This window comes from Alexandromys fortis, unplaced genomic scaffold (assembly GCF_014885135.2).
Source record: "Alexandromys fortis isolate MF-2015 unplaced genomic scaffold, M_Fortis_MF-2015_v1.1 scaffold_85, whole genome shotgun sequence".
Taxonomy (NCBI): Eukaryota; Metazoa; Chordata; class Mammalia; order Rodentia; family Cricetidae; genus Alexandromys; species Alexandromys fortis.
The window spans coordinates 2,198,884-2,222,535 of record NW_026067975.1 but is presented as its reverse complement, the minus strand read 5'-3'; the positions used below and the strand labels follow the sequence as shown (position 1 = coordinate 2,222,535).

General features: G+C 45.4%; 1 protein-coding gene across 2 annotated transcripts; it reads right to left on the bottom strand.

Moving 5' to 3' along the window:
- Window positions 1–9,077: 9,077 nt before the first annotated feature.
- Window positions 9,078–15,576, bottom strand: Rnf7 (ring finger protein 7). 2 transcript variants are annotated; one of them, XM_050157339.1, is made up of 3 exons: window positions 15,172–15,408; window positions 11,947–11,994; window positions 9,078–9,405 (listed from the first exon to the last, which is right to left on the bottom strand). In XM_050157339.1, the coding sequence occupies exons 1-3, from the start codon at window positions 15,344–15,346 to the stop codon at window positions 9,287–9,289; spliced, it is 342 nt and encodes a 113-aa protein (XP_050013296.1). In that variant the 5' UTR covers window positions 15,347–15,408; the 3' UTR covers window positions 9,078–9,286. The 2 variants fall into 2 exon arrangements, with proteins under 2 accessions (XP_050013296.1, XP_050013297.1); XM_050157340.1 differs by having other exon boundaries at window positions 9,349–9,405; window positions 15,179–15,576.
- Window positions 15,577–23,652: the final 8,076 nt, after the last annotated feature.

Sequence of the window (23,652 nt, the reverse complement as noted above, 5' to 3'; positions counted from 1 at the left end):
AGAGAGAGAGAGAGAGAGAGAGAGAGAGAGAGAGAGAGAGAGAGAGAGAGAGAGAGAGAGAGAGAGAGAGAGAGAGAACTGTACATAATATTGGTTCACACCTATAATCCCAGCACTTGGGAGCTGACAAAGAGGCCAGCCTGGGTGGCTGAGTCAGACTCTGTCCTCCCCCAAAAGACTTAAAACTCAAAAAGTCAAAGATGCCTCTCTTGTTAGAGAGGCCAGGGGAAAACTTTAGGCCACACCAACGCTAGTCTCACTTAAGTCCCTGAGACACATTCCCAAAGTCACATGGCATGAATAAAATATTTTCCCCCAAGAAGTACCTCTTCCATCTCTTATTTCTTGTCCATTTTGATAAGCGTCTGAAAGTGCAGAGCTTCTAATGAACTCCACGGAGCTCTCTCAGATTGCCTCCACAGGGGACCAGAACAAGGAGAGCAATGCAATTATTTTGATTCAAGTGCTTCCTTGAAGAGTTGAGTATTAAGACAAATGGAACACCATTAACAGTTTCCCACACTTGCACTTAGCAAACTTAAAAGAGTGCTTGCTGATGACTCTCGTAAGTAAGCACTTCTAAGTTTAAAAGCATTCTGGTTGACTACTTCTTTTCCCCGCTGGTGCGAGGCATTGAACCTACGTGCTTGCTAGACCAAGTGCCCTGTACTGGGTGGGCTACAGGCCCAGCTCAAGTCTGTTTCCTGTAGAGAGAAATACAAAAACCTCAAATGCAGGGCGATGCATTTGGGCAAATGTATATACTCCTGAAACTGTTGCCCGAATGAAGACAACGTTTCTATTACACACCTACCGCTTCCCTGCCATCTGCTGCTGTCTTTCGCTTTTAGCTGTTGATTGGTCTGCCCTTCTCCGGACTCACCTGTATCTTATACCATTCTATTTTTGACATTTGTGCTGTTTCTGATTTGGAACTTGGTCTAGTTGAGAGCTGAAGCTAACCAGGACAGGGCTATTATTACTAATATAAGCATGAAACTACAGTTTTGAATAATCCCTTTTTGTGGGGGCTGGAGAGATAGCGGCTGGAGAGATAGCTCAGTGGATAAGAACACTGACTGTTCTTCCAAAGGATCCAGGTTCAATTCTCAGCACCTAAATGGCAGCTCACAATGGTCTGTAACTTCAACACCTTCACACAGACATACATGCAGGCAAAACATCAATGCATATAGAAGAGAAATAAAGTTTTAAGAAGTCTTTTGTGGTCACAAGTCTTCTTTGTTTTTTGGCACACACCTGTAGAAAGAATTTCTGGGTCATAGCATATGTGTGGACTAAACTATTCTTTTCTTGCACTATTACATGTGTGGAGATTCCTGCCACAGCACACACATGAGGTTAGACAGAAAATGGGAGTTGATTCTCTTCTCCCATTATGTAGGTCTTAGGGACCAAACTCAGCTTGCCAGTTTTGATGGCAAGTGCCAAGAATGTGGACTGGGTTTTGGGGGCCTTTTCTTTGTTGGAGATTCTCTGAGATGGCAGAGTTTGAAGAGAGAGATGGGAATGGGGTTTTCTGGATTGAGCAAGAGTGAGCTGGAGGTTCCAACTGAACACCCATGTATTAGCTCAGTTTGAAGCTTCAAAAATGACTGTACTTTTAGGACTAGAGGGGTAAGAGCATGGGATGCTCTTCCAGAGGACCTGGGTTCAATCCCCAGCACCACCCACACGACATTTCATAACCATCTGTAACTCCAATCTCAGGGATCTGATATTCTCTTTGGACCTCAAGGAACCAAGCATGCCTAGGGTGCTTAGATAGTACACACAGGCAAAGTACATAAAAACAAAGGCAAGAATTTAAAAAGCTGTAGTTTTGAAACTGTATAAAACCAAGGTCTGGGGAAAGATCTAAAGGCAGTTATCATAGTCTACACGGCATGTTTCTTTTTCTTTTTTTCTGAAACATGGTTTCTCTGTGTGGCCTTAGCTGTCCTGTAGAATAGGCTGGCTTCGAACTCAAACAGATCCGCCTGCCTCTGCCTCCCAAGTGCTGGGATTAAAGGTCTGTGCCACCACACCACAAATTTCTCTACTATGGAGTTATGTTTTCAAGCATGACATTTTATTCAAGGGTTAGCCAAGCTTCTATAACAGGCATGTTCTGAGGGTCTACTACATTTATTTTTTTCTTTATAAGCTAGTACATTCAAAACATAAAGACACTGGTTTTTTTTTTTTAAATATTTATTTATTATGTATACAATGTTCTGTCTGTGTGTGTGCCTGCAGGTCAGAAGAGGGCACCAGACCTCATTACAGATGGTTGTGAGCCACCATGTGGTTGCTGGGAATCGCTGAGCCATCTCTCCAGCCCCCAAGACACTGTTTTTGAGAGAAAAAAAATGATCTCTATAGATCTTCTGGATTCTCTGTCAGTGAAAACAAAGTCCACATGGCAACATCGACAAAGTATTAGTGGTTATTAATTGGTTTTGTGTTTAGATTGTCGTCTGTGGTACCGGGAATCTTACTCAGGCCTTCAATAGGCTATGGAAGTGCTCCACCATTAAACCACGCGTGCAGCCCATAACTTAATTGTTAATGCTAATTACAGCAGTTAAACCAGTCGGTTCATCCAACATCCATTCCCGATTGCTTTCCCTCTTTATCCCCTACTTACCCATGCTCTGCCTTTTCCCCTATTTATTAAACCAAAATAGACAAACAAATTTCCATCTCTGGAGCTGGGTATAGTTGTGCACATCTGTAATCCTAACACTTGCGGTGTAAAAGCAGGAGAGTCAGGAGTTCAAGGTCATCCTTGAGGCCAGAATGAGTTCCAGGCCATCCTGGACTTCAAGAAACATTGTCTTAACAAACAAACAAAAACCACCAAGCAACAAAAAACCAAAACCCCCAAAAGCTCAGGGCTAAGAGCTCATAGGTAAACCTGTTGCAAGCCTGTTGATCTGAGTTCCATCCCAGAACCTGGACTAGTGGGGTGTGTCTGTGATCCTAGCCCTCCTAGGGCAAGATGGCAGGCAGAGTCAGGAAGCTAGCCTGGAGCAGCCAGCATGGCAGGAAGAGACCCTGCCTTAGCAATAAGATGGATGGTGAAAAGCAACTCCAGAGAATGTCCTGGGACCTCCACGTGCTGTGGCACAGTCCTGCCCAATCTCACTCCCCTAAAACAAATAACTATGTTAATTATATAGATGAGAGAGTGTGTGCATGTGTGTATGTATGTATGAGTACATGTGCCTGCAGAGGCCAGAGGAATTAAGTTCTCCCTGGAGCTGGGGTTACAGGTGGTTGTGAGCTGCTTGATGTGGGAGCTGGGAACTGAACTCAGGTCCTCTGGAAGAGCAGTAAATGCTCTTAACCACTGAGCAATCTCTCAGTAAAATAACAATAACAAAAACAAAACTATTATATTATTATTATTATTACTGATTTTGAGACAGGGTCTTTGTAGTTCTGGCTGACCTGGAACTCTCTATATAGACCAGGCTGGCCCTGAACTCATAGAGATCCTCCTGCTTCTCCTCCCAAGTGTTGGGATTAAAGGTATGTGCCACCATGCCTGGCTAAAAATTGATTTTAATGAAACAAAATCTCCATTTCTGGTTTTCCTTTACATTCCAAAGCAGCATTGTGACAGATCTGGGCAATCAGGTAGACTCAAGGCCCTAAGGAGGCACCCGGTACTCAAGTCAGAGTCTGAGCCAGTCCTCTGTTTCCCCGAGACAGAGAACACAAGGCCTGTTTGGGTTGGTATCACCTGAGGCCGGGAATGAAGACCCAAGAATAAGGCCTCATGCTGACCATGTCCAGAGCAGGAGCCGGGAGCCTGGTTGAGGATGGCACTGCTGACCTGCCGGACCAGCCCTGGACTTCCCACCCCACTCCTCATTGTGTGGGACAATAAAGCCGCATCTGTGGCAGTGGAGTTGGCCTGAGCTTTGCTGCCAAGCGAGCGTCAGCTGATTGACTCGTGTCTGAATGATGCCATGAAGTCAGGCGCTTTTATCACACGCCACCATCCTCTCTCTTCAGTCTGCTTCATCAAGTGAATTATCTTAGGAACCAAATTAAAAATATCGATGCTAAGAGAGCCTGCTTTAATACTGTTTTAGCAGTTATGAAAATATGAACCAGATATTTTAATTAACTAATTCATTAATTGTGAGGCAGGGCTTTTGTATGTAGCCTTGGCTGGCCAGGAGCTTGATATACAGATCAGGCTGGTCTTGAATTTCTGACAATCCTCCTGCCATCAACTCTCCTTCCGTTCTTTTGTGCTGGGTGGGGAGGTGGGCAGGATAAGGGGACTGAACTCAGGTCATCAGGCTTGCCTGCAGGTGCCCTTACCCACCGAGCCATCTGCTGGCCTGTATTCTTCTCCTTTTAGGTTAACAATCTCCTAAACTTTATGGTAGCACAAAGCTAATGGGTACAGGTGGCACAGAACACAAGGAAGCCTCGGCTCTCAACAGACCTATGAATGAAGAGATCTGCTGTTTCTGTATCCTGTGTCCCCGAGGATGGCGTTGATTCCACGTTCCTGTTGCCTCAGCTTCCCACGCACTGGCTTTACAGGTGTGTAGGGCCTGCACTATGGGACGGGATCTAAGCTGAAGACTTAAAAACACATGTACACAGACAGGCAGAGACACGGGGACACGGGTCACCCTTGAGACAAGAATGCCCACTTTATTGTGCTCAGGGGCAGCTTATATAGGGCTCTGGCCACGCCCCAGCTCTCGGGATCTTTCAGCTGCAGACTCATCAGAACCCACTCCCCTGCCATCAGGGTCTCATGCTCAGAGCAGCTGCAGACCGCTCAGAGCAGAGGAAAATAAGTTGTTTACAAGAAACTCAGGGTCTGGTGGTCCGCAGTCCCCAACAAGTTGAAATAGAGCAAATAAAGTCTGCCGTGGGATAATCCTTCTGTATGCTGTGAATATGTATTGCTCTCATTGTCTAATTAGCTGCTCAGTTTATTAGACCAATCAGGTGCTTTAGGCAGGCAAGGTGAAAACAAATGCATAATTAACAAATGCAGCATAAACAAACGTAACACATCTTCACATAGCTAGAATAATATTCCACAGCAACTGTGCATATCCAAATACAAAAATCTTTCCTTTGGAGGACATAGGCTGAACAAAACCTGCCCACAATAGAACAGGATGATATGAAGGTTACAGTATAACGGGTGTCCGATGTGAGGCTTCAAGACCGGGGTGGGGGGTGGGGGGAATGGGGGTGTCAAGACTTAGGGCTTAGTCTGAGCTACAGAACAAGTAAAGTGCTAAGAGTAACTTCATGCAAACATTAAACATTCGGTATTTTGGTATGCCATTAAAATGTTCACTACTGGAGAGATGGCTCAGAGACTCTTGCACGAGCTGCTCTACCAGACGTCCTGAGTTCAATTCCCAGCAACCACATAGTGGCTCACGATCATCTATAATGGGATCTGGTGCCCTCTTCTGGCCTGCAGGCATACACACAGGCAGAACACTACACATAATAAATCTTTTAAAAAAAATGTTCAGTACAGAGTAGTTTACAATACAAACATACTTTGTTTTTTCTTTTCTTTTTCCCCTAAGACAGGGTTTTTTCCCCCCGTGTGTGTGTGTGTGTGTGTGTGTGTGTGTGTGTGTGTGTAGCACTGACTGTCCTCTAACTCACAGAGATCCTCTGCCTCCCAAGCACTGGGATTAAAGGTGCTGAGCTACCACTGCCTGGTCCAGTGCTATTTTTTTTGTATTCAAATCTGTAACCTATTTTCTTGGTTTAAGAGTCTCTCTATAAACCGGGTGATGGTGGCACACGCCTTTAATTACAGCACTTGAGAGGCAGAGGCAGGAGGATCTCTCTGAGTTGGAGGCCAGCCTGGTCCACAGAGCAAGTTCTAGGACCGGCTCCAAAGCTACAGAGAAACCCTGTCTCGAAAAACCAAAAAAAAAAAAAAAAAAAAGTCTCTATAGCCCACGCTTGTGATCCTCCTCTTCAGCCTCCCAGCCTCCCAGTCACTGTGGATACAGGTATGTGCCATCATACACAATTTCCTTAGACATTATTTATACCTGGTCTTACTAAACACTAGAGACTTGTCATTTAAGAAGCACAGGATTACTTCTTTTTTGAAAATAACTTTAAAGAAAATACCCCTTTAATCCCAGCACTCGGGAGGCAGAGGCAGGCAGATCTCTGCACGTTTGAGGTCAGCCTGGTTTACAGAACTAGTACCTGGACAGCCAGGGGCTGCACAGAGAAATCTTGTCTTCAAAAACAAACAAACAAAAAAGACAAAGCATCTCTATTCCTTTTTCAGATTAAAAAAAAAAAAAACAAGAGCAACTTTATTACTCAAGCCTAAAAGCCTGTGGGGTTTACCAGCGCGGGGCCACATTGGGCTTGAGCAGTGGCAGAAGCTGCTCACTGTCTGGACTTCACAGAGAGCAAGCAGCCCTTGGCTCTTAGAGGATGATGGGCACTTGGGAAAAGGTAGAAAATGCAAGGCCTTGGATTCAATCCCCAGTACACAATGAACCTTACCTTTTAAAGAAATTTTCATTCCTGTACCAATAGGGTGCCTGAGAGGCTGTGGCAGCAAAATCCAAACAGCCCCATCTGCCGAGCACCCGAGATGTTCCAAGAAAGGCAGTCCTGCCTCCAAAGAGAAGTTTTAGAAACTGACGTTTTTGAGGTTGAACAGTGGAGACAGATGGGGCCGGGGGTGGCTTATGATGTTGAGATGGTACATAGGGGCCAATACCGCAGACTTTTATACCACCCTATGGTCCGAAACTGTTCAAAATAACTTGAGCTGAAGAACCTATTACCTATAATTTTTTGTGTGTGGTTTTAAAATGTTTACTAATATGCAATTAATACCATTTAATCATTTAGAGAGAAAATCCTGCTTCATGGTTTTGGATCTCCCAACTAAAATGCCTCCGCATGTTTTTCTGATGAAACAGTATGTAAGGATGCTGAGTGGTCACAGGGCATCAGGGTGCAGTCAGAGCGAAGCTTTGTTCCGATCCCTCCTCCTCGCTGCCCTCAGATGCTGAACTGCAGCATAAATAGGGCTTTGTTAATTTCGCTCGGTGAACACCAAGTCGTTACCGCTGCCTTTCTGATTTCTTACCAACTGTCAAAGCAACCGCGACAGGCTACTCCCTTCTCCACAGCTGCTCCACACTTCAAGCTCTGAAAGTGTCAAAAAGCTACTAATGACCAAAAATGTGTATGCTTTTAGTACCTAGAAATCTTAGAAAATTTTTACCCATGCTTTTAGGGCCCTGTTGACATAAGCAAAAATTTCAGAGAAACCAGAGGCAGTATGAAAGAAAACATAACTCAGCCAGGTATGGAGGTGAACACTTATAATCTTAGTACTCAGGAGGCAGAGGAGGGGAGCTGGCTACAGCCCAAGGCCAACCTCCACTCATTTCCAGTCTAGCCTGGGCTACAGTGAGACCCTACCTCAAACTGTTTCTACTTCCAGTCTAGCCTGGGCTACAGTGAGACCCTACCTCAAACTGTCACCCATTAATTCTGGGCTTTCACTAAACACATTTTTTAAAAAAAAAAAACTTTTTAGAGCACGAGTGTTTGCCTGCAAGTATGTATATCCGTATGTTTATATGTGCACTGTAGCTCCCCAGAAGCCCAGATGAGGACGCTGGATTCCTCATGAGCTTCAGCGTGGATGTTAGGATCGAAATCTGGGTTCTCTAAAAGAGTGGCAAATGCTCTTAGCCACTAAAACCTCTCCAGCCTGATTTTTTTCTTTGAAATTCCTATAAGCAACCTCCACTTCAGAATTAAGATTATGACCCCAAATAAAACCTTATACATGTTTGTGTGTGCAGAGTGTTCACAGGCCAGAGGTTGACTTATCTTTTTGAGGCAAGGTCTCTCACTGAACCTGGAGCTCATCTGTTTAGCCACTAGCTGGCTAGTAAGGCCCAACGGCCACCTGTCTCCACCTCCTGGTTACAGGGCAGGGCTGCCACACCCAGTGTTCTCATGAGCTCTAGGGAACAGAAGTTTGGTCCTCAGGCTCACACAGCAAACACTTCCCAGACTGGGCCATCTTCCCAACCCCACTAGATGAGTTTGATAAAATTTACATGTTTGTGTGTTTCCAAGTAATTAAGTTTTACTACAAAATAAAGAGTATATTTTTTTTCTATTTAACAAATTAGTGTAATAAGCTTAAGGGTATAGATAAAATTAATAATTCAAAACAATATTTCACTTATTAAATATTGTATAATGAACTCCAGTGTTATACTGGTAAGCATTTCCCGCTAATATTTTGACTAAAATATACAATACAACTTTACAGAAAATATCTCTTTAAAACTGATTGAGTTGGGTAGTGGTGGTGCACGCCTTTAATCCCAGCAGCCGGATCTCTGAGCTTGAGGCCAGTCTGCTTTACAGAGGGTTCCAGGACAGTCAGAGTTGTAACAAAGAGAAACTCTGCTTCAAAGGGAAAAAACAAAACCCCAAGTGATTGAAAAGTGAGGTGAGCAGATCCAGGCTTCCTTGATGAGCCAAGGATGGAGAACCTGACCGAAGTCCCATTTACTGAGTTCCATTTTACTTACCGTCTTCACTGACCTGAAGTCAAAATCCTCACTTATAGCAAATAAAGATACAGTGGGTTACCCTCTCCCAACAACAAAAAAACTGGGAGCAGAGGATAGGAGCTGGGTTTTCAAAATGAATTTTATTTGTTACTGTAACATTCTTTAAACAAAAAAACAATCCGGCATAAACACAAAAATGCTCTTCTGTGAATGAAATGTTCTCACAGCCCCACGTACCAACCGAGATGGTAAGGATCGTTCTGTTTTTGGCATTCTTATAGCTCTTCTTCTTTAAAGATTTATTATACATAGTGTTCTGGCATGGAGGGCACCAGATCTCATTACAGATGGTTGTGAGCCACCATGTGGGTACTGGGAATTGAACTCAGGACCTCTGGAAGAGCAGGCGGTGCTCTTAACCTCTGAGCCGTCTCTCCTCTCCAGCCCCTCTATTAGCGCTCCTAAGCAGTATGTATCACACACACCAGAGGTAGGAAAGGCCATTTTAATAAATTATCTTAATTGTACAGATTTTCTCAAAATTAAACATGCTAAACCATGCCCTGGATGAATCTCAAGACTGCACACCACTCTTTCTATCTGAAGACTTCATCCACTGGAGTGTCCAGTCTTTGTCCAGTAACTTGACAGCAACATCATCCAGGGTCCCCAACCTCACCAGAGTCTTCTACCACCTCTCACTTGCCGATTCTTTGGACCACCCAGTCCTGCTGGCAGAGAGGGCAGCGATTGTTCTGTTTCACCCACAGGGACATGCAGCAGTTGTGAAAGGAATGATTACATTCTCCCCAGACCACTGGAAGAAAAAAAAAGAACAGCTGAGTAGGTGGGTATGCAGTACATGCCTGTCATCTGAGTACTGAGGCAGGAGGAGTGCCGCCAGTTCTAGGCCAATGTGGTTACAAAGCAAAACCTTGCCTCAGAAACAGCCAGTCAATTAAACAATCAACCCCCCAAAAACTGACGTGACATAGTTCAATTAAAATAGCTAAGCCCAGGAGGACATGACCGTAGGAGGGGACCACATGGAGGGAGAGTTCAGGGGAGGAGGGACGACCAGTGGTGGACATAATCAATAGACATTGTATGACTGTATGAAATAATCAAAGCATAATTTTTAAATATTCTAAAAAAATTAAATTACTAAGTTCAAAATTAGTTTAAAAAAGGTCAAGAAAATAGTAATGGCTCAAAATCCTGAAAAAAGCTGAATAAATGGTCAAATTGGCTTTTTCTATCTACAAAAAAATTTACAAATATAAGTTACCTTAAGAAATAGGCACTGAATGCAGAGCTCAGCCTGGCGGTGGAGAGGCTGGGGGTCTGACCAATCCTCCAACAACCAGGCCCAGAAGCAGGATTACGTGTTGCACCCCAGCATCCACCGCACCCATGATGCTGCTGGAACACGGGTGTGTGTGTATTTGTGTGTGCTGTGTGCTGGTCCTGTGGACCCAGGGCAGCAACGAGATGTCCAGGAAGAGTCCTGTGAGAGCCCAGCACTGACAGTAGAGAGACCTGGGGCCTCGCACCAGACCAGTTATTCTTTGGGATGAACGCCTGCACGTAAAATGTATGGCTAAAGCGTTTACTGCACGACCCACTGTATCACACTACAGTTCCATGATGAGATTTTTTTTCCTTTCTTCCTTTATTCTTAAAAAAACTGTGTGTGTGTGTGTGTGTGTATGCATGTGTGTGTGTAAAATCGGGAGGCACGATGTGAAAGATACAAATAAATAAAAGAAAGAAATTTGCGACAGGCTGGGCATGGTGGCATTCCCCTTTAATCCCAGCACTCAGGAGAGGCAGGTGGATCTCTGAGAGTTCGAGGCCAGCCTGGTTCTAGGACAGCCAGGGCTGTTATACAGATAAATTGTCTCGACCCTCCCCTCCGCCAAAGAAAAGAAAAGAAAAGAGAAACATGCCACTTCTTTTCAGGGTGAACTTAATCCCATGTTCCTAAACAAATCTATTTGGTGTCTTCTTAAATTAGGAGATTAAAGGCCTTGAATCTGTCATAGAGCCCAGACCTCCTCGGCCAAGGGGCGACCTTAGGGATCATTTGCACTTTCCTTATAACATCCTCCTGGTTTTTATTTACCCAGATACAATGTTTTACAGGCCCTGGGCTTACAGCTGGCTATTACAAACAGATGGTAGTCCGGGAATATCACCAGCTGTCTATCTACTGAGCTGTTTTTGTGAAGCTGTGAAGTTTTGAATTATGGTACTGACCAGTTGGTATGGTCATGAAGGCCAGTCCCTGCAGGGTGAGAGATCACTGAAAGGCCAGCCTGGTCTACATAGCAAATGTCAAGTAAGAGCCACACATTGAGACCAAAACCAGAAAATTACCATGTCAGCAGGCAGTGCAGCTCCTCACCTGACTATCAGATCTGCAGAGCGGCTGGAGAGGCATGTCTCTGCGACCAGGGTTCTTTGCTGAGATGGGCCTTGCTATAAGCCCAGCCTGTCCTGGAATTCACTATGTACACTATGGTAACTGCCCTGTCTCAGGTTTGCAAGGTGCTGGGATTACAGACGTAGGCCAACATGCTCAGGTCTTAAAATCTGTCTGTCTTTCCCTCCCCTCTGTCCTACTTCCTTTTCCTTTGGAGACAGGGTCTCACTCCACAGTCCTGACTGGCCTGGAATTTGCTGGTAGAGCAGGCTGGTATCCAACCTGCAGTGTACCTCCTGCCTCTGCTGGGAGTACAAGTGTGTGCCACCAGTCCTGGCCTGTAGTTTTCTTAGCAGAAAATGTATTTCTTTCTGCTTAGCAAAATGTTTATCAAGACCATGAATGGAATATATAATCAAATATTAACTAAAATAGAAGAACTCATAAATTTATCTCAATAAGGTTTTTTTTTTTAAAGAACTAAAACATTTTACTATTTATTCTTTCCCTTTTAGTTTTAATTCTGATTTTGCTTGTTTCTATTTCTAATTGTGTGTATAGGATGAGGGGCATGCATGCCACTGCTTCCCGTGGACGTCAGAGGACCTTGTGGAGTGGTCAGGTTTGAGAGGTTAAGTGCTTTTACCTGAGTCATCTCACCAGCTCCTAAGTGCTCTGAATATTTACACTAGTAATTAATTATTACTTTATGGCTTAATTTTTTTTTTATGTACTGACAAAGCCATTTCTTTCTTTGAGAAACAGGTCTCACTATGTAGTGAAAGCTAGCCTCAGCCTCCTAGTCATGGATTTACAGGCCTAGGTTACCAAAGACAGTTCAATAAAGTCAATTTGAATTGCAAACTCAAACATTCCCACAGAGACAGAAGAAAACCTCCAACTGAAAAGGCAGGAAGGAGAATTAACACGTACCAACACAGTCCTCTTGTTTGTTTTCAGCTTGACATCGAAGGCAGGCATCTAAAAGCAAACAAAAGCAAATCTCATCTGAGGTTCAGGAGGAATACTGGAAACCCAGACCTTCAAAGTCAAACAAAAGCCCTGAGATCAGAGATGGAGATAAGCGTTTCATATTAATTTCTCACCTAAAAATAACTATTTAAAGAGAAATAAAATACACAGCATTCTATTAGTTCACTTGTGACCAATATTTGACCAGGGCTAACGATGATCTTACAAGCTCATATGACAAGAGAACTTGGCAGTGGCATTAGGGAAAGTCCTTCAAGACAAAGATGCCAACTATACCATAACAAATTATTGTAAGGCCACTGGCTTGCTCACTCACACAGACCAACCTCAGGGTTATTTTCAAGACACCATGCCCATGTATTCGTTAGTTATTATCTTCAAGGAACCAATAGAGGTTTTTGTTGAGAGAGGGTCTCACATAGCCCTTAGTCTCTAACCTGAACATACTGTGGATGACAACCTTAAAATCCTGCCTTAACGATTTAGAATTACAAGCAGGTGCCCCCGGCCCTGCCCAACAATAAAGTGTAGGATAGACCAGGAAGAAATTTTTACATAAACCCCGAATTTTTAAGCCATGTGACTATACAACCTATTTGAAAGTTAACAACATTTTTTCTAATTTTTCCATAAGCAAAATTCCTTTCCCTTGTTTTCGAGACTGAGTTTCATGTTGCTCAGGCTGGCTTAAAACTCTATGGCCTAGGATGGCCCAAACCCCCAGTCCTCAATGCAGTCACCCAACAACGGCAAAGTACTCGAAGAAATTACTTAAGAGTAAATACCAGAAATGGAAACCTAATAATTCAATCAACACAATACTTTAGGGACCAGTGGAACTGGTTCATTCTTTAACTGTATAAACAGTCCAAATTTGGTAAAAGGAGGCTCAAGCTGACAGAAAATGCTTGATGTTAAGTATGTGTGTGTGCTTAACTGTGGGTATGTGCACGCAGGTGTCCGTGGAGGCCAGAGGCGCTGGACACGGCTGGGGCTGGGGCTACAGGCACTCTGTGAGTTGCCCCACATCAGTGCAGTATGTGCTCTTCACGCCCGCCATTTCTCCAGATCCAGCAGACTGCTGTGTGTGAGTTCAGGACTGCTTTGTCACACAGTGTGCTGCTAGCATCAGGGCTAGAATGACTTCAAAAGGTAAAAAAAAGAAAATTCTGTAAAAGAACACCCAGCCTGGAGTTGAAGACCGCTTCCTGCCTCTCCTTACGTTGGCTCAAGCATATGATATACCTGGGCCTAGCTCAGGTATATCATATGGTGGAGAATCAGTGAGTCACTATTGTTTTTGTTTTTCGAGACAGGGTTTCTCTGTGTATCATTGGCTGTCCTGGAACTCACTCTGTAGACCAGGCTGGACCCAAACTCAGAGATCACCTGCCTCTGCCTCCCAAGTGCTTTGTGCCACCATCACCTGGCGCCACTACCTCTTTTTGTAAAGGAGGAAGCCAAGGCTCCACAAAGCCCGTGTTAATGTCTAAACTAACACAGTCAGGTACCCTCACCCTGGCTGTACAGATGGCCTGGCCTCCTCGCTATGCCACCTGCTCCTTTCAGGAGGAAGTGGGGTGCGGATGGAACCCAAGGGAGAGCACTACCTGCACTGCAATGGGATGGATGGGCCAACCTTAGAGTAAGAAGGCAAGAAAGTCACTTTAAGATTATCAAAAATCCAGGGCTGAAAAGATGGCTCAGTGGTTAAGAGTCTCAAACAGGACGAGTTCAGTCCCAATGCCCACCTAAAGGAGCTCAGGACTGATGTAACCCCATCTCCAGAGGATCACAGGCACCTGCACTCAGATGCACACATCCTCCATACAGATACATGATTATCAACAAAATAAAACAAACAGCCGGGCAGTGGGAAGCAGAGATGGCCGGATCTTAGAGAGTTCGAGACCAGCCTGGTCTAGAAAGCAAGTTCCAGGACAGCTAGGACACAGAGAAACCCTGTCTGGAAAATCCAAAAACAAACTATACAATTACAAATTAAAGAAAAAAAATATGTGTGTGGGTGGGGGGAGGGTCGGGCTTGAGACAGGGTCTCTCTACACATACCTGGCTTGTCTTGGATTTTCTAAGTATGCCTTTGAATTAACAAGCAGAGCCTTCCAGGAACTCGCTCTGCAGACCACACTGGCCTCAAACTCACAGAGATTTGACTGTCTCTGCCTCCCTAGTACTAGTTATTAAAGGCATGCGCCGCCACTGCCCGGTCTGGACTGGGCTCTTAGACTATGTAAAACTCAACTAGAGGCCGGGCGGTGGTGGCGTGTGCCTTTAATCCCAGCACTTGAGAAGCAGAGGCAGGCGGATCTCTGTGAGTTTGAGTCCAGCCTGGTCTACAGAGCGAGTTCCAGGGCAGGCTCCAAAGCTACAGGGAAACCCTGTCTCAAAAAATCCAAAACAAACAAACAAAAAACAAAACAAAACAAAACCCTAGATTACGCTGGTTTCATATGTTTCACTTGGCCCAATATTTTCCTTCAAAATAAAACTGACTATTTATGAAAGGCTCTTTGAAAGGGCACAAAAGGGCAGATCAGTATTTTCTCTAAGAAATGACACCATTTATGGGAAGGGGACATGATGAAGTTTCATTGTTTCTGTACCAAGCAAGGGCTTTCTATCCTTGGATTCCCATGGATTTAAATCCTCTTGGCCCTCGCTTCAAGACAAGCGAGCTCTGACTCGTCTTGTTGATCTGAATTTTAAAAGCCAGCCAAAGAGCGGCTCCAACAACGAATCTACGCAAATGACTGGGCATCATTTCGGGGTTGACAGCAGGCGTGAAGCGAGATCCACACGGTGGCGCAGGCTCATAATTCCCTAGAATTTGGGAGGTGCTGGCAGGATCACCGGGGGTTCAAGGCCGACCTCGGCTAGATGGGCAACTTCCAAGCCAGCCTGGGGAACACGCGAGTCTCTCAAAAACAAACACCCCAATCCTCAGATCCACGTCTCGGGCTCCGCTGTGAGGTCTGCTGGCCGCTGAACAACCCACACATGGGTTCCCGGGGATCACCCGGTTGTGTTCCCTCGGTCACGCCCACCACCCGCGGGAATCACCCCGCACGGGCGGCCCGGCCCAGTGCTCGCCGGCGGAGCCCGCCCAGCAGCCCCGGGCTCGCGTGCCGCGAGCGCTTCGCTTACCCATCACCTGAACCCTGCAGATGGCGCAGGTGTCGCACTCAACGTCCCAGCTCCACATGGCTACCGCGTTCCACTTCTTGAGGGAGAACATCTTGTCGCCCCCCGGCCTGGAGCCTGCAGTCCCGGAGTGCGAGGACAACACGCACGGCTCCTCGCCGTCTTCCACGTCGGCCATGGCGGCGGCGCAGAACGGCGACGCGGACGTCGGGCGCGGAGGCGGGAGGTATGGCGGCTCAGTAGGGCCCAAACGCGTGCCGCGGCGCCTCCCGCAGGTACGCCGCGCCGCCGGAGGTAGGCGGTGCTGATTGGTTGGCGCCGCTCGGTGACGTCACGAGGCCTGCACTGGGACCCTCTGCCCCTGCTGCTGCTTTGCAGGGGCCACCGGCATTTACTGCAGAGCGAGCGCTGCCTTGCGTCTTCCTTTATTACACCCGAAGCTCTCGGAAATCACCTTGCTTCCGTTTTCATTTGTCGTCTCTCTCCCAAATGTGAACTATCAGAGTAAAGGAATAACACTCCCCATCACTGTATCTTACAAAATGCCTGACCGTAGGAGGCCTGTAGAAAGCAAGAGATCCAGGAATCTGGTTCAGTGGGTGGGAGTCTTGGATTTCTTTTCTTTCCTTCCTTCCTCCCTCCCTCTTTTTATTTATTTATTATTATTTTTTTAAGACAAGGCGGTGGTGGCGCGTGCCTTTAATCCCAACACACTCCAGACGCAGAAGCAGTCGGACCTCTGAGTTCAAGGTCAGCCTGGTCTACAAGAGCTAGTTCCAGGACAGGCATCAAAGCTACAGAGAAACCCTGTCTTGAAAAACCAAAAAAAAAAAAAAAAAAAGACAAGGTTTTTCTCACTACGTAGCGCGTGAATTGTCCTGGAACCTATCAAGATCAGGTTGGCCTTGACGTCTCCCGAATGCTGGGATTAAGGACGTGAATCACCACACCCAGCATCTTGGATTTCTTTACACTTAAAATTTATTAGGACCTTGACATTTTTGTCATGTTTTTGTTTGTTGTTTGTTTGGTTAGTTGGTTTTTCCAGACGGTGTCTCTGCGTAGAACCAGGCTGGCTTAGAATTCATAGAGATCCACCAGCCTCTGCCTCCCAAAAGCTAGGATTAAAGGCCTGGGCCACTGCTCCAGGCTTCTGTTTCTGGGTCTCACTACACAGCTCCATCTGGCCTGGAACTCACTGTTGAAACCAGGCTGACTTGGTATTCACCTGTCTCTGCTTCTGGAGCGCTATTAGGATCTGCAAAGGCTTTTATTTATGTAAAAGGTAGATTTAGTTTATTTGCTTGCTTCCTTGAGGCAGTTTCCCCTTTTAAATCGAGCTGGCCTAGGACTCATTAGGTAGCCCAGGCTGCCCTGGAACTCATAATTCCCCTGCCTCGAAAGCCTCAGTCATATGATTGCTATGTATAAATAAGAGTGAAAACGGAAATTGTCACAAAAGATTGTTACACCGAGAAAAATAATCCCAGAAATCCTGTAGGAGGGCCCTTCGGAACCAGTTTAAGTTCCTCTTTTAAAAAAACAACAAAACAAAAAACCATGTAATGGAAAACTAGGAAAATGGCAACGATCATAGAACTGCCATATGAAGGTGCCAGTCTTGAAACCCAGAGTCATCTCCTGTTTTTCCAAGCAAAGTAGATATCTCCCATAAAGATCAGAAGCTGAGGTGTAGTCTTGAGGGGTGTTTAAATCCACTACACCCTGTGGTGTCAAGTGTAGGGACTCAGAGCCTTGCTCTGGTCACTGGCCTCTCATCTGCTAGTCCCCAACATCCCTACCTGGCCCCTGGAGAGGGGCTAGAAGGCCGAGAACGCATTAATATATAGAGCACTGAGTGTGGCTGCAGAGTCCTGCTTGGTAGATCTGTATGTAAGAGGTGAGGTTGGTGTTAGGATTTAGGCATTATGCTGGCCTGCCCCGTCATCTTGCAGGAAGTCCTAGTCTATACACAGGTGCCAAGGTCCCTTTAAGAGACAAGCTCCGCCCACATCAGCACTCTTTCCTGCTCTTCCTCTAAAGGAGCCGGGAGGACTTTTCCTGTCTCATTTCTCTGTCCGCCCCCTCCCCATTTTTTCCTTCCCATATCCTTATTTTTATGATTTTTTAGAAATGCTGGCGGGTCCTGAGCAGCTGGCAGCGGGTCCCAGGAGAGCGGTTTGCCGGCTGGGCTTAACAATGCTGCAAGATCCCCAGGCAGGCCTGGCGATGGTGGCGCACGCCTTTAATCCCAGCACTCGGGAGGCAGAGGCAGGCGGATCTCTGTGAGTTCGAGACCAGCCTGGTCTACAGAGCTAGTTCCAGGACAGGCTCCAAAGCCACAGAGAAACCCTGTCTCGAAAAAAACAAACAAACAAACAAAAAAAAAAAAAAAAAAAAAAAAGATCCCCAGGCGGTTCCAAGCGTTGATTCCTGCCGGGCGGGGTGGTCCTGCCATGCAGCGAGCGGGTGTGCAGGCGACAGAAAGAAGGGACATGGGCAGACACATCATATACAGAATAAAATTGAATATTTATTACTTAAAGAAGGGGGAAAGAAAGGAGAGAGAGAGAAAGGAAAAAGAGAAGAGAAAGGAGAGAGACAGAAAAGGGCCTGAGAGAGACACGTGCATGCACGCGAAGAGGGGACAGACAGAATCTAAGATGGCAGGGGAAGGGCAGGGGTTGCCGGGAGTGGGCGTGGCTTGCCTCTTAAAGAGATGAAAACCGTAACACTTATCTCAAATAAAACTCTTCACTTAAGCTCTGCTTGCATGGTGTATTCTGTCACCAGCTGTGGTTTGGACCTGCCCACCATGGGACCTGTTGCAAAGGTCTCTCACAGGTTACTCACCCACTTTGGGAACTGTCGGGGATCCCACTTGCTCCATAACAACAACAAGAACTGGGGAGACAGGAGGTAGAGTGGACAGCTGGCCTGTGTATCTCATCTGTTGGTCAGAGTAGAGCAAAACAGTGAAGGGACACAGGGATCTGCCCACACTTTATGATGCCTATGAACAAGCCTGAGTTACCTGCTCCAAACATATCTTCTGCTTATGCAAGAAGACCCCTAATCTGATGCTGGTGGCTGTGTGTGATAGACGGCTAATGAAGAAGGAAGGAGGCAGATGGAGATAAACCACACCCAGGGGAGAGCCCAGCAGTTGGGAAGGAGGGAAGCAAGTATATGCGTAGTTGAAAGAATGACGGCTGGGAGAGCATGAGGGTGGGCCGTGCCCTTGGCTGGCCTGGCAGAGGACTGTGAGACCAGACAAGAGGGAGAACGGGGGAAGTCTGCAGTGCGGACATCTGGCGCTCTCTCAGGAAGGCCTTCCAAATGACAGAGACTAGGCAAAGATATGGGTAAGAGCACCATGTATAAGCAAATGTGCTCCGGGGAGATGGCAGAGCAGGGACAGCCAAGGAAGGCCCAGGCTGTGCAGTTAGTTCAGGCATAACTTAAGCCACCCGGAAGGGGCCCCTGTGATCCGCTTTTATGCCCCTGCCAACAGGTTTTGTCTCAGATCAAAGGCAGTCAGAGGGCAAGAACAACAGGAGAGCTTGGACTTGGAAAAAGCAAAAGGTGCCTGCCTCCTGCCCTGCTCAGCTCATGCTGGCCACCATCCTTCAGGTTCCTCTTACCAGCTGGAGAGTATTGCGGATGCTCCCACGCAAGCTCTGGACCTCATATACCTGCTTCTGTGATGCCCCACTGGAGAAAGGTACAGACAACCACTTTGCTCAGCCCATTGAAAGTCTATGAGTCCTCAGTGGTCAAGAGCACTGCCTGCTCTTCTAGAGGACCCAGGTTCGATTCCCAGCACACACACACACGGCAACTCACAACTGTCTGTAATTCTAAGATCTGACACCCTCGGACAGACATAAATGCAGGCAAAACGCCGATGCACATTTTAAAAAAGCATATAAGTCCTTTATTGTTCTATGACCAGTGTTGTGGGGTAGTCACAAGAGAAGACTGCCCAGACACGGGTTTAAGTCAATAAAGCATCTTTATTAAGCCAGGCATGGTAGCACACCCCTTAAATCCCAGCACTCAAGAGGCAGAGGCAGGCGGATTTCTGTGAGTTTGAGGTCAACCAGATCTATAGGGCAAATTCCAGGATAGCCAGAGATACACAGACACAGAAAAACCGTGTCTTGAAAAAACAAAAGGCAAAAGTAAACCTGGCAGGCAACCACACTGAGTGTTTGGGATCCCAGTGTAGCCCTGAGTGTAGTTGTTTTCTTTTTACGGTTTGGAGGCCTGCCACCAAGCTCCCAAATAAATACACACACAGGGACTTATTCTTACTTATGAATGCCCCGCCTTAGCTTGGCTTGTTTCTAGGTAGCTTTTCTAACTTAAATTATCCCATTTTTCCTTAACTATGATTTTTAACCTTTCGTTATTCTATATATCTTTCTGCCCTTCTTAGTCCGTGGCTGGCTGTGTGTCTGGATGACTAGGCCCTGGTGTCCTCCTCCCTCCTTTTCTCCATCCTTCCTCTTCCCATTCTTCTTCTCTAGCCTAGATGTCTCCTCCTATTTCTTCTCTCTGCCTTCTAGCCCCGCCTATTCTCTCTTCTGTCTAGCTATTGGCCCTTCAGTTCTTTATTAGACCAATCAGATATTTTAGACAGGCAAAGTAACACAGCTTTACAGCACTAAACAACTGCAAAATAAAAGAATGCAACACATCTGTGCATCATTCAACAAATGTTCCACAGCATAAACAAATGTAACACATCTTAAAATAATATTGCACAACACCTGAGCTTTTCTCAGGCTGAGATTTTAAGCACAAAAAAAAAAAAAACCAACCCCTATATTCGGGGTTGACATACTTCTGTTAACAAGAAGAGTTACCCAGGAGTAGAATTATAGAAAGCACAAAGCAAGGTTAGTACGTTTAGAGACTTCTTCCGGAACTACGAATTTTGGTATATTAGGTCTTTGTTTTAGTTTTGGCAGGTGGTGGTGAGTAAATGCTGAATATTACAGCCTGAATGATGTTTCAATCATGGAGACAGTTGTGCTAAGATCTTGGGGCCTACTAAGGTCTGGGGCCCTATTCCAACCAAGATTGAGCTCATACCTCAGCATCTCTTGGTGATGAAGCTCAGGGCGGGGTACAGCATTTTTAAGTGTAAAAATCAATGACAACTCACATGGCAAGGTATCCTTGAAACGTTCCTTCCTGGCACAACATCGTGATTATTTCAGACATAACATGAAAATTATTTTTGACTTAGCTCTTCTCCATTTATCTTAGTTTACATCAGTTATTTTGGTTAATACATCTTGCCCCTGGTGAGGCCATGGAAATCTCAAATGTGTCGGCAGGGTAGATGTGACCATTGTGGGAGTGGGGTTGGGTAGAGGGCTGAGAACTGTCTAAGCAAATACAGAGTCAGGACAAGATGGCTCTACCATGGCCACTTATCCCCCTCAGTGGGAGAGTCTCTATTCCTTTGTTCAGAATGTTGAAGAGAGGCTGGGTTTTGCTTCAGAGACTTTCCTTTAGCTCAAACATGTTTAAGCCCTTCAGGAAACACCCTATTCCCATCACAAGTGAATGTTTCCACTGTTTATTCTTTGGTCCTCATTTTACCATTCCTTCCTGCCATTCATCTTTATGAAAACAATCTTTCCTGTGGTTAAAGAGGAAAAACTCTCCAGGCCCTCTTAAATTCAGTTCTTGGCATTTTGTGACTTACACAGACAAGGTTAGCAAGAGAAAAGGCAGGTTTTGATTTGTAGAAGTCACAGAAGAAAAGAAAAACGGCAGCCGGGATTTAGAGTTTGTATGCCCGCCGAATAAGGGAAAGGGAAGTTTAAAAGAAAGGGGTGTGTGTGTCTTAGTTCTCTGTCTTTTTCTGTGATGAAGGCCATGATGAAAAGCAACTTTGGGAGGAATGGTTTGTTTGGCTTATATGTATACTTCTAGATCACAGTCCATCACTGAGGGACGTCAACACAGGAAAAATCTCACGATGGGAAGGAATCTGGAGGCAGGAATTGAAGCAGAGACCGTGAAGGAATGCTGCTTACTGGCTTGCACCCAAGGTTTGTTTAGCCTGATTTGTTATACAAATTAGGACCACCTGCCCAGGGGCAGCACCAGCCACAGTGGTCTGGCCTTTCCCAGATCAAGAAATTGCCCCATAGACTTGCCTACCGATTAGTGGGGGCATTTTCTCAATTGAGGTTCCCTGCTCCAAGATGTGACCCTTGTGTCAAGTTGACAAAAAATAAAACAAACAAACAAAAAAACCAGAAAAAAACCCCAAACCTAACTATCCTCTTACTTTTATGTCATTTTCTCATTCATCCTGAAAACAGAATAGATGTGAGAAATAAAAATTTTGTGACAATGTTTGTGTTGTTTTTTCCTGGTAATTGGGGTCGATAGTCCCTAGTTTTTAAAATCCTAGGAAAATGACTTATGACCATTTGTTAAATCTGAAAATTATGGGAGGAAGACCAAACCTATGATTGTCTAATTAAATCAAGCTTTATTTAATACTGGCCAGGACAATGGACACTGGCCAGGTCCACACCTGGGATTCCCAGAGAATGGCACTGAATTAGGTTAGTCAGGTGCTCATAAAGCAAAACCCACAAGGCTACATACTTTCCCACTTTTGTCCAACTGGGAAACGTCTTCATGTATTTCCAGCATTCACATATCCCACCTACATATGATCAAGGACATTCTGTGCAGTTGAGGCAACTAATTTTGCTTACTTAAGTGAACAACAGGCCCCAGCATCCAAGTTATCTGTGTAGACAGACTTTTCTTTCCCACATGCCAGTTCCCAGATAGCCAACATGGAAACCTAATATTAATTATAAACGCTCAGCCCATAGCTCAGGCTTATTATTAACTAGCTTTTACAACATAACTCATTTCTATTAATCTACATTCTGCCACTGACAGTACCTTCTTTCAACATGGCACGTCTCATCTGTTGAAAGTCAGGTGGTAGTCCCTTTCTTCCTTTCATCTCTTTACACTGTCTCAGGAGTCTAGCAGTCACCAGGCCCAGTTACTTCTTATCTGTATTTTACAGAAGGGCGAATTGAGTTGCGGTGAGCTTGACACAGCTGAAAACCAGCAAGCTTTTCATAATACATAAATCTGGTGCCTAATAATCTTCTTGGCTGTACCATACTGTGACAACACAGAAAACTCACCTAACCCTAATTATCATGCATAAACCATCAGTCATAGGGAACTGTACGGTGTCTTGGGGGTCAGGAGAGTCCAGTGATTCAAAGCTTCCTCATTTGGAAAAGACCCTAATTCCTAGGGTGGCGCTGTACCAGCTATTTTTCTTGTCATTCTGACAAAATGACTAACAGAAGCAACGAAAGGAAGGAAAGGTGGGGACGTATGGCAGCCAGAGCAGGAGGTCAGCTAGTCACCGTGGCCCCAGCTGGGAGTAGAGTTGGAGGCTGTGAGCAGCTGTTCTCCTCCCTTTCATTCAATGTGGGCCCCCAGCCCATGGGACAGAAGCACTGATATCTAGTGGGTCTTTCTGTCTCAGTCAAACCTCTCTGGAAACACCCATGTAGAGTCAGTCCGTTGTTGTGTCTCCCACATGGTTTCAAATTCCAGCAAATTGACAATTAAGAATAACAGTCATGTTGGGCAGCGATGGCTCATGTTTTTAAATTAATCCCAGCACTCGGGAGGCAGAGGCAGGTGGATCTCTGTGAGCTTGAGGCTAGCCTGGTCTACAGAGCGAGTTCCAGGACAGCCAGGACTGTTACACAGGGAAAACCTGTCTTGAAAAACAAACAAAAAGACTAGTAATCACAACCTGACGTGGTCGTGGTCTCTAAACACTCCTGCTGGCCAGATTTGTAGTCACGTTTCTGTCTGGTTAAAATAAAAACTTTAACTTCCTTCACACTACAAACCAAAAAACAAAACAAAACAAAACAGAAAGCCTGGCGGTGGTGGTGCACACTTTTAATCCCAGCACTCAGGAGGCAGAGGCAGGCGGATCTCTGTGAGTTCAAGGCCAGCCTGGTCTACAAGAGCTAGTTCCAGGACAGGTTCTAAAAACCCTGCCTAGAAGAAAAAAAAAAAAAAAAAACAAAAAAAACAACAAACAAAACCTTCCTTCACATTATAAATTTCTCATGCACAAGAAAAACCCCAGAAGAATTTTTCTCTCTCGCTCCCCGTTTCTCTCCTTACTAAGCTCTGTTTATGAAATCTACATTTTCAAGTTTATTTATTTGAGATCGGGTCTCACCACGTAACTCTGGCTGGCCTGGAGATCACTCTGCAGATGAGACTAGCCACAAACTCACTGAGATCCCCCTGTCTCTGCCTCCTGAGTATTCTGTCTGGTGTTGTCAGATAGATTTATTTATTCATTTATCTATATAGAAATGAGTCTTTTTTTTTTTTTTTTGCCGGGTGGTGGTGGCGCATGCCTTTAATCCCAGCACTCGGGAGGCAGAG